Here is a 14356-nt window from a genome sequence, read left to right on the forward strand (position 1 = left end):
TTTCAGTTTTATCTCTTTACTGATATATAAATATATATGTATATATGTATATATATATTTATTTTTTTACATTTTTGAAGTAATTTTCCTTGCTAAATTATTTTGGGATGTTTCAGCTGTTGAGTAACTATGTTTCTGAGAATTACAGATGATGGTTACCCATGTTTCTTATACCTATGAGGTTAGTCAGATATGGATATTTGACCTTCAAACACTTCAAAGACCTGCAGAATATGGCATTTAAATGTTTTAATATTAGTATTCCATTGACATGAGACACAATTGCTCCTGACAGCACTGAGCTTTTCCCGTGAGTATGTTGGGCACTGATGACACTCCTTCTGGAGTCCATTCTCTCCTCAGCTACTGGCCTCTTGGGCAAAGAACTGCCCCCACCTCGACCACTGACTTTGGACATGCTGTCCAACTGTGCTTGTAGGAGATAAACTTAGAGACCCCTGAACCCTGCAAGAAAAGCGATTGGGGCCGGGGGGCGCCTTCTTTGGGTCGGGGAGAGTATCTGGGTGTCAGGGTCAGCACCCTTGGAGCGGGAGCCCGTGGCAGTCACTTGTTTCTGTGTAAGTTCTTTCCCCCAATAACTCCACTTCAATTATATTGGGTCTAGCGAACCCCGATCTCCACGCTGTCAACCTAGATGTCTATCAGCCGATGGAAGGGTTATGAGAATGTATACACAGTGGAATTTTACTTAGCTGTAAAGAAAGATGAAATCATGAGATGTGCAGAAAATGAACAAATCTGGAAAGTATAATATTAAGCAACGTGGCCAAAACTCAGGAAGAGGAAAACTTCATGTTCTCTTTCTTTGTAGATCCTAGTGTGTGTGTGTGTGTGTGTGTGTGTGTGTGTGTGTGTTGTATATAAACATAGGTAAAGTTTAAAAAAACCTAGAAAAGGGACAAAGAGAGGGTAGAGAGAGGTGCCTGTGTGTGGGGGACACAAAAGGACACATAGGACTGAGGGTGGGCAGGGGGAGGGGTGTGAGGGAGCAAATGGGTGGAAGAGAGGAGGAGAGAGTCTACTAAAACACCATGTGTCCAACAACGCCACAGCGATATATGATACCCTGTTTGCTAATTTTAAAACTCTAGCATAACCGCCTGTGAGAACTGTCTGCATGGAGATATAGATCTTTTTACATATGCGTGCTCCAGAATGTTAGACTCCAACGAGCCATGCTTAAGGCCCAAACACATCCTTCCCCCATTTCCAGATGTGTTCCTACAGTCTTCTGGGAAACTCACAAACGTGACATCAACTTTGTGTATACATCTTAGTTCCCTTCTGCAACCCGTGTGACCCAGAGTTACCTTTTCCTACATGAGAAGCTATTGTGACCTCGTTTACCAAAAAAGGGCCTTAGTAACCCTTTGAGTTGTAAATCCGGAGGCCACCCAGATCATATATATGACCCCTGTGAAGACACCCACGACCATTCTTGAGGAGCCCACGACCCACACAGGGGTGTGTCTTATCCTTTCCCAGGACACCCAACTCTAACACCAACCCTGCTATGCACTGACTTTTCTGAGAGTCTAATTGGTGTAGAATTTTGTCTTTGGGCTCAAGAGATGGCTCAGTGCTCGGGCTACACTTCTAGAGGACCAGTGTTTGAATGCCAGAATCTACATGGAGGCTCACAACCATCTGTAAATTCCAGTTCCAGGGGATCTGATGCCCCCTCTGGCCTCCCAGACACGACATGCGCACGGTACACAGACACACAGGAAGATGAAGCACCTCTACTCATAAAATTAATAAATCTTAAAAGAAGAAAAGAAAAGAGTTAGTGGAGGCTTCTGGAAACTGTTCTCCAGGCTGTGGTCAGCAGTGTCACGGAGCTGTGTCTGCGTCTCCTGCCCCGTGCTCTGCGACAAATCTGGCCTACCGCAAAGATGGCAGAGCAGGCTTCCAGAGCAGTGGGGATAGAGACCCCCTTGTGGGTTGAAGGACCCTTTCACGGGGGTGGCCTAAGACCAACAGAAAACAGGTGTCTGTATTATTATGGTTCACAGCAGCAGGAAAATTACAGTTCTGAAGCAGCAATGAAAATGCTTTTATGGTTGGGGTCACCGAAGCATGAATAAGTGTTTCAAAGGGTCGCAGCATCAGGAAACTCGAGGACCATTGCGCTAGAGAGCTTGCCCCAAAATCAAACAGTTGAAGTACCAATGGCTGAGAAAATCAGGTGAGATTGTGCTACCAGCTCTGGTATAAGGAAATGGGAAGCTGTGTTGGAGAAAGCAGGAGGAAGGAAGGAGTTTCTAACTCCTCTCCAAGCGCCAAATCCAGCACTCAGTCTTACACCCAAGTGTCTCTCATTTTGTTGGTTATAAGGAAATGGGGTCCCTGTGATATCAGGAATTTGGAAACTGTGCCAAAGATCATGAGTTTCTGTAATAAGTGAATTACAGGCCAGCTTGGTTTACATAGTGAGATGCTGTCTCAAACAAAATGAAGTAAAAAGGTCACAAGGCTCAGATAAGATCTTACTGTTCAATAATTTATTATCATTAATGTGCATATGCACATGTGGACCTTCTTGGAAGTTAGAGACAGACATTTGTCCCACTCTGTAACTCTCTGCCATATCCCTTGCTTGGATGGAGCCAGCCCCACAATGCTGGGATTATAGGCACATGCATAGTTTTATTTTTTCTTTTCCTTTTTCTTTAATTTAATGATGGAAACAAAAATATACCTAAAAGCAAAGCTTCTGGAAAAACCATTTGTTCTTCCCTATCTTGTATTGTTCCTCAAACGTGACCTTGGCCTCCAGCCAGGCCTTGTGTTTCAGGGCTGGGTCTCTAAAGACATCTCTGTTGAGAACAGTTTTGTCCAAGGGGATGTCTGCGGAGGACCTGGGCATGAGGTAACTGTAGTTATAAACTTTCACAAAGGACTTGGTCTTTGATCTCTTGGCAATTTTCTTCTTGCCCATGCCAGCTGTCACTTTTTGGGGACAGGGGTCAATTCCAGTGGTCAGGGCGTGGCTGTAAGGGTGGTCTGTGACAGCTTTGTGTCTGGAGTAGCATCCAGCCAGGACCAGCCCTGCTTTTCTGGGTTTCTTGAATTTGCCCATTTTGACAGCAAGCAGCCGGTACCCAGCAGAAAGGTGGTGCAAGTAGGTTTTTTTTTTTTTTTTTTTTTTTTTTTTTTTTTTAATGTGGATCCTGGGATTCAAACTCAGGTCCTCGTGCTTGCGCAAACACTCTTACCCACTGAGCCCTTATAACCCCTTTTAGCTTGGCCCTAACTAAGCATATGATAGAAAGGAACCCTTTATTTGCATTTTGGATTTCCTCAGCTCTGAATTTTCTCACAATCTCTGTCCTTCGTGTGGATTTCGTGTGGGTGGCTTCCTGTTAGGAAGGAGGACTGTCCACCCTTGTCCAGCTTAGTCTCCTAATGGCATGCTGTTCACCGAGTGAAGACGCAGCAAGCATTTTCGGCGGCATTGGGATCGAGGGCTTAAGTTTGCCATCGATAATATGTTGGACTTTCACGACCATGAAGACTGAACTAAGTGATCTTTTGTTTTATTTGGAACCAGTTCACATTTGCAAATTATGTTTGCCCTCTCACGGAGAGAGATAACATAACCCACGAATTCTCTTGTGCAGTGTGTTGCAGGGATGCCAGGCTGGTCCACTTCCCCCGACGGTGGTGAGTTTCTTTTCCTCCCTTGGGTGTGGTGCTGGGCTCGTTCACTGTAAAGACGGAAGGCGTGCACGCCCCTGCTTTCCCTTGCCCCTCCCCCTCCCTCTATTCCTTCTCGTCTCTCTCCTCTCACCAACACCTGCAGAGTCTTTAAGCTGGGACCGGGAGTCACGTTGCTTGATGTCTGTCTCTCTGTGAGTGGATCCCTGAGTACATTCTGCAGTGAAATTTCCCAGTGAAATCAAATCCGAGGGCTCTGTACGTCTGTTTGATCTGTAGCCGCTCTTGGCCCCCACTATCAAAAACGAGCATTTAAAAAAATCGGTCCAGTGGGTGGCGGGACTAAGAGATCGCCACCCAGCTGAAAAAAAATATCTCCCTTGCAAAAATAGTTTCCATCCGATGCAGCAGAAAGCGCCAGGAGCTCTGAGTCACATGTTAATTTTGTACGAAAAGATTGCTCTTCACAGCCCATGATTTTATTGAGGCTTAGATTAATTTTATCTCCACGAGAACGACACGGAGTTCAGGAGAATTTGCATGCCCTTTCTGTTTTCCTGCTCTTTATGGAGATATGTGAAGACCGCTGTGGTTTAAATGTTCAGTTCTGGGAGAACCTAAGCACTGGAGAGCTGGGGTTGCTTTACGACCTACCATCTGTTCCGCCGTTTGTCTGCCGTGAGCCCCTGAGCCCAAACTTCCGACCTAGCTAGGCTCTGATTTAGTGCGTAGCTGAAAGGCGTGGACCACACGTGGTGGTGGGTTTACCCAGTAAGGCTCACTAGCTGCTCTATTTATTTCATTCATCGAGCTTTAGATTTATTTTTATTATATTAATTGTGTGTCTGTTGAGTTAAGTATGTGCTTGCGAGCACAGGCACCTCTGGAGGACAAAGGGGTCTGGAGCTACAGGAGGCTGTGAGCCACCCACTATGGATGCTGTGAACTGAACTCAGGTCCTCTATAAGAGCCGCAGGCACTCTAACCGTGGAGGCATCTCTCTAGCCCCATACAATTAATTAAACTCTCTCTCTCTCTCTCTCTCTCTCTCTCTCTCTCTCTCTCTCTCTGTGTGTGTGTGTGTGTGTGTGTATTGTGCACATGTGAGTGTGCACATGCATGCCCTTGGAGGCCAGAGGGGTCGTATCTCCCTGTAGCTGGAGTTACAAATGTTTATGAGCTACCTGGCATAGGTCCTCCAAAAGAGTAGGAAATGCTCTTAAACACTGATCCATCTCTCCAGCCTTATGTTCTGGGTTTTCAGACAGGGTCTCGTTTTATAGCCCAGGCTAGTCTCAAGAGTGCTGAGGGTATGTATGGTATGTGCTTTGTGCTGAACACCAATGACACGTCTCTGTGTGCTGTGTTGTGTGTGTGTATGGTGTAGTGTAGGTACACGTGTGTGTGCCTTCCTATGTGTGCTTGCAAAGACTAGAGCAGGAAGCTGGGTGTCTTTCTCTCTTGCTCTCTGTTTTATTGCCTTGAGACAGGGCCTCACAAGGCTATGAGCTCCCCATCCAGCTTGGTTGACTGGACAGCAAGTTCCCAGGATCTGCCTGCCTTTGTCCCCCAGTGCCGGGATTACAGGCACGCATAGCTATCCCTGGCTTTTTACTCGGGTGCTGGGGATTCAGACTCAGGTCCGGTGCTTGCACATAAGTGCTCTCGTTGGCCGAGCCAGGTCCTCAGTCCTCAGTTTTTAAAAGTGATACCTTTCTATTGGGTTTTTGATTATTTAAAGGACAGTTTCCTCCTCTGTGTGCAAACCATGCAGTAAAGTCTTTGTGAGTCGGTGGGAAGGTGAAATGAAGGTCCCTGTTCTATAGACACAAGGCCAGAACTGGCCGGGACTCCTTCAAGTTGTTGGCTCGTGTCTGTAGAATACATTTTATCCTGGCATGGTGGCACCTATCTTTAATCTCAGCACTCCAGAGGCAGAGGCAAAGGCAGGTGGACCTCTGTGAGTTTGAAGCTTGCGTGGACTACATTGAGAGTTCCAGGACAGCCAGGGGCTGTTGCAAAACAACAACAACAAAATATTCACAAAATTTAAAAATTACGCTTTATTGGTTTATCGCACGCACATACTATAGTATCTGTGTGGAGGCCAGTGGACAGCTTACAGGTGTTAGTTGTCTCCTTCCACCCATGTGGATCGCAAGCGTCCTTATCTGCTGAGCCATCTCTTAAGAATATTTTATAAGTGAAATAGGGCGAAGCTGGGAAGAATCTGTTTCTATGCCTCTGACTTCACTCATGCACATGGCAGGCGATGGGTTTTCACTCCAGGCATGCGAACACCGAGAGAAGACAGCTGCTCGATGCTGTAAAAGAGATAGCTCATCCATCTGGCTTGCAGTATGGCGGCGGGTTGCCGTGGATCCTGATTGGATGCCAAACTCCTGCAAGTTTTCAAATACAACTGTCTTTTTCGTCCTAAAACACAAACTGCTGCCCCACACACCAGGGAATTAAGCTCACACACAACAGTTGGCAAGAGTTGGGCAGAGAGGAGCAATACCGTTCTTATTGAAACTTTCCTCCACTTAATTTCTGAAGATGATATTTTTGTTGTTGTTTAGTAACCTCAAGGATCTGGCAACAATAGACCCCAGGACTGGCTCAAGTTTAGGACACTATTGAAAAGAAACTTATTAGTGTCTGAATGGAAATGTTAGGCCAGTAAAACATTTTTACCCTAGCATTCCATGTTTGAGGAAATTATCATTTTTTTTCTTTTTAAATAAAGCAATCCAGAGTTTTGAAGTTTTTAGTATGTAGCAATTCCAATAATTCTTTTTCAGGTCTTATAAAATCTTATATATGTCACATGTCATAGGAATTTACTTTCCATGTCCAGATAAAAGCCATGATGTCATTGAATGTGTTGACTCATTAAAGAAGTCTTATATAGAGGGAATCTATAGGTAGCTGACATAATGCTGTATGCCCAAATAGAAATTTCTCCACAATTTCTAAAACCTTTAATAAAGACTAGCAAGAAAAAACCAACCAACCAACCAACCAACCAACAAACAAAAAACCAGATCCAGGCAGATGTCACAGCCTGTCATTTACTGAGGTGTTCCTGTTTTCAGATAAGTAGCTGAAAATGAACACACAGCTTGGACAGAACTTTCTCTGTAAGGCCTGGGGTGGAACTGAACACGGAGAAGGGTCTACTAACACTTCACAGGAGATGTTAGACCGGAGATAAAATCACCCTGGGGGAGACCCAGTGAGTAAAGGTGCTTGCTGAGCGAGCCTGCTGACCTGAGTTTGGTGGGAGCAAACTGACCCCTCATGTTGTCCTTTGACCACACACACACACTTGCTGTGGCAAGTACGGCCACATACCCTTCGTCCTCTGTCTGTCTGCCTGCCTGCCTGCCTGCCTGCCTGCCTGTCTGCCTGCCTGTCTGCCTGTCTGTCTGTCTGCCTGCCTGCCTGTCTGCCTGTTTCCCTCTCCTCCAACTCTCTCTGTCTGTTTGCCTCTTTCCCTCTCTCCTCTCTCTCTCTTTCTCACTCTCCCCCATCTCTGTCTGCCTGTCTCTCTCCAACCTGTCTGTCTGTCTCTTTCCCTCTCTCTACCTTTCTTTGTCTGTCTATCTCCCTCTCTCCTACCCCTCTGTCTGTCTGTCTGTCTGTCTGTCTGTCTCTTTCCTCTCCCCACCTTTGTCTGTCATCTCCCTCTCTCCTACTCCTCTGTCTGTCTGTCTGTCTCCTATCTCTCACACACAAATACACACACTAGAAATTTGTTTTTTGTTTTTGAGACAAGAGTTTCTCTGTGTAGCTCTGGCTGTCCTGGGACTTGCTCTGTAGACCAGGCTGACCTCAAATTTAGAGGTCTTCCTCCCAAGTGCTGGGATTAAAAGTGTGTGCCACCACACCTGGCTCAGTTCACGTGGTGTAAAGATTACAGCAGGAGTTCGGACCCCAGAACCCACGTGAAAAGTCAGTCGGGTGTGGCAGTTGCTTTCGATCCCAGCACTTCAGAAGTAGAGATGATGAGACTGGAGATTTTGAAAGTAGCAAATCAGCGAGTTCTGGGCCTCCACACAGACACGCACATCCATTGCACACACATGCACCCGCACACATGTGAACACACATACACATGCTAAAAATGCTAGGAAGTACAAAGGGCAAAGCAGCGAGCGTTCCTAAGGTGGGTAGGTCTGGAGACACCACCTCACTCAGTCAGCTTTCATGAGCGTTAATGACCTGAATCTTGTCCCTCGGGGACGATACTCCGAGGAGGACCAGTGCACTTCTGTGGTTATTCTAGTTTGTTCTTGTCGTCACTGATATGGTGTTTTGATGACGAACTTCCGGGCTTTGGTGTCATAGAGACATGAACAGCAGTCACTGTTGTATCACCAAATTTGTAGGTGGAATATCGACTGAGGAAATATTTCTGAAGGGTTCACCGTGTGTCTGTGATGGTGTCCTTATCTGCCAACTTGACTTAGCCTGAGAAGGCGGCCACAAGTGAGGGACTCTCTACATCAGCTTGGCCGATGGGGGATTGTTTTGTAGGGAGACCCAGCCCATTGCTGTGAGCGCTGCTCCCTAGGCAGGGGGCTCTGAACAGCTCAGGCTGGGAGAGGGCTAGCCGAGAGCAAGCAAACAGTGTTTTTATTCTGTCTTTGCTCTCGACTGTGGAAGTGATGTGGATGGCTGCTTGAGTTCCTACCTCGACTCTTGCATTGACTGAAACTTGGGATTCTGAGCCACATAAACCCTTTCCCATCTCATGTTGCTTTTAGTCGTGGTCTTTTATCACAGCAACAGAAACGGAACTAGGACAAGGCTGCAGGATGGGCACACGCCTCTGACCCCTGACCCCAGGAATCCTCACTAGTACCACATCTCTGTCCATGGTACCACCTGTGGCCCCTTGGCTAAGGACAGTGGATAGACTTTGCCTCCAGTAGAACGGATAGTACTAGATGGAAGTATGAAGGACGGAGATAGAAATTCCTGAGCCTACTGCCCAAATGATTTCTTCCTGCAGCACAGTCATCTTAGCGGTTATTACCGCTATTTCTCTTAATGACAAATTGATTATAAACATCATGTGAGCAGCAGCGTCAAGTTCATCTTGTAGGAGTTAGTGCATTATGAGTGAACTTCTATAGTCAGCCCTTTCTAGCTAGTAACCTGGTATACACAGTCTTAGAAACCATGTGGACATCACCTGTTTCCTTCCCTCAGTCCGTTTGGAATGCTCTGACCCTGACTCTGTGAGTTGAGCCTTGTGAAGTTTCCCCATGGAGGTTTTAAGGCCAAACATGAGAATGCTCTTCAGACAGATGAAAGGGAGAAGTTTCTCTCAGCAGAAACATCTGCACTTAAAAAGAAACCTTCTCTGGGCGGGGCCCTATTTTTTTTCTCTTTTTTTTTTTTTGGGGGGGGGTCTGCCACCCAGCTCCCAAATGAATCACACACAGAAGCTTAGTTTTAATTATGAATGTCCAGCCTTAGCTTGGTTTTTTTGGGGGGGGAGGGGCATTTTTTCTTAATGCAAATTATCCTGTCTACATTTTCCCTCTGGACTTTTCCTGTTCTCTTACTTCTGTAACTTGTACTACATAGATTGCTATGTAGCTGTGTGGCCGTGTGGCCGGGTGGCCGGGTGGCCGGGTGTCTGGGTGTCTGTGTGGCCAGGTGGCTGTGTGGCAGTGTGGTGGTGTGGCGGTGTGTCTGGGTGTCTGGGTGGCCGTGTGGCCGTGTGGCCGTGTGGCCGTGTGGCTGGGTGTCTGGGTGTCTGGGTGTCTGGGTGTCTGTGTGGCTGGGTGTCTGGGTGGCTGTGTGTCTGTGTGTCTGTGTGGCCGTGTGGCCGTGTGGCTGTGTGGCTGTGTGGCCGTGTGGCCGTGTGGCCGGGTGTCTGGGTGTCTGGGTGTCTGCGTGTCTGCGTGTCTGGGTGTCTGGGTGTCTGGGTGGCTGTGTGTCTGGGTGGCTGTGTGGCTGTGTGGCTGTGTGGCTGGGTGAGTGACCCCTGATGTCCTCCTCTCCTCATTCTTTCATTCTCTTCTTCCTCATTTCTCCTTGTATTTAAACCCTCTGCCTGCCAGCCCTGTCTATCCTCGCTCCTGCCTCACTATTGGCCATTCCGCTCTTTATTAGGACCACCAAGTATTTTAGATAGACACAGTAACACAGCTTCACAGAGTTAAACAAATGTAGCATAAACAAAGCTCCTATAAGAGGAGGCAAGCAATCTCGGTTTGTCCTTTCTAGTAACCTCTGCTCCTTGCAGTCATGAGTAAAGAAACAGATAACAGTCTTTCTTTATTTTGGAGATGATTTTACTCTGTAGTCCAGGCTGACTTGCAACTCACTGTGTAGCCTTGGCTGTTCTGGAGCTCATGGAAAATCTCCTGCCTCAACCTCCTAAATGCTGGGATAAGTGTAGCTAGGTATTTTGGACTGACACTGTTCACTGCTTGCTACCTGTCTTCTACAATTCCTTCCTTATGGGAGACATTGTACTCCAGCCAGAAGTTAACTGTCCAGGGCCTATGCAAAGAGTTGGCATGCATCAAATGCCAAGCTTTAAATGTGGAAAATTGGCTGGGAAGACAATGGAAAAGGGGCCGAGGATGTGACTCAGTTGGTAGAGTGCTGGTTTACTGTGCACAAAGACCTGGGTTTGATCCTCAGCACTTCATTGGCTAGGTGCGGTGGAGCACACCTGTAACCCCTGCAGTCAGGAGATGAAGGCAAGGGCATCAGGACTCCAAGGCCATCCTCGGCCACACAAGTGAGTTAGAGACCAGCCTGAGTAACATGGGATGCTATAAAAAGAAAGAAAGGAATAAGGACGAAGCATCCTCTCTTTTTTGGGGACTCTGAGAAAACCAAGGTTCTTCATCATGTGACGATCAATTCAGCTGAGGTGGGTGAAGCCTCCTCTGGCTCTGGAAGATGCACACTCTTCTGCACAAAGTCTGACCTTGTCCCATTCCTCAGAGACACTCTCTGGTCTTCTTGGCTAGTAATTAAGTAGCTTCCCATGCGCCATCTCCATTCCTTGGCCTCCTGTGGTCCCTGGTGGATGCGCTCAACACACCCTCCCTCTGATGTACCCTGTGCCGGCTCATGCTGGCCCACCGTAGCTGCTTCTGCCTTCCTGCCACAGTCTGCTCCATCTCCTGAGACATGAATAGAGGACAGCCTCCAAGAGTCGGGTCTTGATACTTTGCTGCCTAGACAAGATGGAGTTCTCCATCTGGCCGGAGACTGAATCTATTGACTGCTCCACTATGGCGAGTTCTCTGTCTGGCTGGAGACTGAATCTATTGACTGCTCCACGATGGCAGCCCCTTCTCCCTGCCTTGCTCAATATCGTTTATAGTGAATGGCAGTGACTGCACCAATGTCCAGACTTCGTGAAGATAAAGCGAGTCAGTTGGGGGAAGCAGAGCAGACAGGGCAGCTGCGTCCATGCCAAGCATTCTTGTTATTTCAATGCAAGAGAGCAGCAAACAGGGTGTAGATTGAGCCTGTGAGGTGAATGCTTTCCTTCTGTGTCCTAGTGACTGACCCCATTCTGCAGGGACATCAAGGAACTTCTGGTCAAGTGGGTGATACTTAACTAGCTTCCTTTCATGCTTGCTCATTTAAAATCCTCTATCTTGCCACCTGAATATGTTCTTAAGCAATTTCACAGGAAACTAAAACCTCAGCAAGGGGAAATGGACATGGCTTTCTGTCCTGAGAACCTTCCTCTCAGTGGGAAAGTAAATCGGGACAGTTGGCTATCGTACACTTGGCAGAGGAAAGGGTGGTGCTTATGGCTACATGTCATCTTGCTGTTCTGTCTGGATCATGTCTGTTATTTGACATGTAAGGACTCATTGCTTTAGAAATGGAATGTTGAGGGCCAGAGAGATGGCTGTAGGGGTCAAGGAGCTTGGAGTGCAAGCCGGGCCACCTGACAGCCTCCAGAACTTGAATAAAGGTAGAAGAAGAGAATCAGCTCCACCAGCTTGTTCTCTGACCAACCCTCCCCAACACAAGCACCTACCGACATACCCACACATGCACACACACACACACACATGCACTCACACACACCCACACGCACACGCACCCATGTATACACTCACATACACACACACAGACACACAGACACACATGAACCCACACATGCACACACACACACACACACACACATACACTCTCTCTCACACACACATCCACGAATACATACACATACACACAACATGCACTCACACACTCTCATGCTCTCCATGGCATGTGCTCCACCCCCACACAGTAAGTAAAAGAAATCAGTGCTTGAGTGCTTTTTAACATTTTCACACCGTTACAGACCCTGTGAAGCACAGCCTAGAAGAAAGCAGATGGCATCGCCTACCTTCTGGGAGCTGCACCAGAGGTCAGAGGAAACGTGGAAATGGAGGAAAGCAAAGCAGAGAAAGCTGGGTGTGATGGTGCATGCCTGGATGCCGCCTCCTCTGGACACCGAGGTAGGAGTTCATACCAGCCTGGATGGCGCAGCAGGACTTGGGCATCAACCAGTCGGCTAAACAATCCATCAAGTGGGGGTAAAGACAGGGTCTGCTTTGGGTTCTAATTTTGAGAGATGGGGTGAATTTGTAAATGTGGTAATTCTGTTTCTCTCTGGGGAAGCCTTTGCCACACAGAGAGATTTACAGACATGTGGTCGAGAATTTTCCTGAGGTGGTATCGTGATGAGAGGGGTTTGCTTTACAAGGAGGCAGAATTGAGGAGGAGCAAGAGAGATGGGTGGGGGGGTGTCGTGATTGAGACATAGCAGTGCTGTGTTGGGGGAATGCACTAGACATGTATGGGAGTTAGGAATCTGTTTGTACCTTTTTTTTTTTTTTTTTGCATAGGTTGAAAAACCTCTATAATTAAAAAATTAAAAATATATCCACTTTCATAAACATAAACAGTATGAGTTTCATTGCAAACAAAAATAAATCCACCACTTGTAAGTGAATCATCCATTGAGGATCAGGAAGTCTTCCCTGTCTCAGCAGAGAACTGGCAGGTGAGGGTAGGAAGTTGGGATGGGGCATGACATAAACTGCAGATCAGAGACACTGGAGAGATGGCTCACAATTGGTTGTAACTCCACCTCTAGGGGGTCCAACAAACTTTTTTAGTCACCGAGGGCACTATTTATGTGTACACACCCACACACGGGTGTATGCACATATACATAATTTAAAAATAAGATCATAAATGTATATGGCCGTCTAGGGGCCAAGGGTGGATTATGATCCCATTCCTTTCTCTGTCCTGATGCAGTCTGGGAAGTTTTTCACAGACAGGGCTCCTGTCGTTCACTGTCACCCTGTCAGCAGCCAACAGAGAGACAAGGCTTGCTGAATGTTGAGAAATGCTTTTCTCTTATCTTATCCTGGGGGAAGACAGGGGAGGAAGCTTTGTTCCCAACAGCATGGTGGGCGAGCTTCAGGTCTACAGCCATACCCCACAGCGGCATCACAGAGCACCTTGTGTGGTGAAGCTGTACCTCACACCCTGCAGGTTTTCTCTCTGCTTCCCCATCATGTGCGAAGAGGCCCAATGCCTTCCTGTACAATAGCCAGCATGTAATTGTGTTTCTTCTGGAGTTGCAGTTTTATCTGAGAGGCAAATAAAATCACCAGCACCTCACAGACTTTTGGGGATAAATTAAATCTTTCCAGAGGAAAAAAAAAGGTCTGTTAAAGCATAAACCTAGATAGCAGACTGCTGTGCATCACTTAATACTGGAAAAAGGAAAACAGAACAGGACCCGTGAAGAGTTTTGCACACAGGTAATTATGTGCAAGTTTGTGCGCATGTGCATCAAATTTCACATACAGTGGCATTACACATTCTTTCCATACTTAGCATTTTTTTTTTCTTTTAGTAACCAGCGAGTAGATGAGACCTTGGGATTTAATGAAAGGACTTGTATGGATAGCATGTGTTTCTCTTCACAGAAAATCAATTTCTCAGCCTGGTGAAAACACTTGGATTTTAAAGTGACCATGGAATAATTTTATTTGACCCTTAAATCATATAGTTTTCTTCTTTTATGATGTGTCATGGTTATGTGAGGGGCTTAGTTTTTCATTCCAGAGGCCTATTCAAAATGAAAAAGGGGAACCGGGGAACCTCTGCCTTTTTAGTTGGTTTTCTGAAGCAACATCTTTCACCAATCCTAAAATATCCCAGGGTGTTGTTAGGTCCATCAGAGGTATATTTAGAAGGATAACTCATGTCCCTTGCTTCATCTGGGGGGGCACATTTAATTAACATCTTAAATGAGATTCTTTGCACTTTCAAATGTGTGCTTCAGGGAAATTATCTTGGAATAAGTTATTGGCAAATCTGTAATTTTCTTTATTTTAAATGCCATGTGGGAAAAATGAGTTAGTATAAAGTCACTTGATTTGGGGATATGCTCTCTTTTGTTTTTTTTTAGATTTATTCATTTTTACTTTATGAGTACATGTGTTTTACCTGCATGTATGTCTGTACCATGTGCATGCAGTGCCCATGGTGGCCAGAAGAGGGCGTCAGATCCCATAGTACTGGAGTTACTATTATCTGCCATTGGGTACTGGGAACTGCATCCAGGTCCTCTGCAAGAGCAGCACTTTCTCTTTAACTACTGAACCATCTCTCC

General features: G+C 46.4%; 1 protein-coding gene across 1 annotated transcript; it reads right to left on the reverse strand.

Annotated features, from left to right (window-relative positions):
* Window positions 1-2722: 2722 nt before the first annotated feature.
* On the reverse strand, window positions 2723-3103 carry LOC127213111 (60S ribosomal protein L27-like). The gene has a single exon (XM_051173358.1). The coding sequence runs from the start codon at window positions 3101-3103 to the stop codon at window positions 2723-2725; it is 381 nt and encodes a 126-aa protein (XP_051029315.1).
* Window positions 3104-14356: the final 11253 nt, after the last annotated feature.

Source organism: Phodopus roborovskii, unplaced genomic scaffold, assembly GCF_943737965.1.
Source record: "Phodopus roborovskii unplaced genomic scaffold, PHOROB, whole genome shotgun sequence".
Classification (NCBI taxonomy): domain Eukaryota; kingdom Metazoa; phylum Chordata; class Mammalia; order Rodentia; family Cricetidae; genus Phodopus; species Phodopus roborovskii.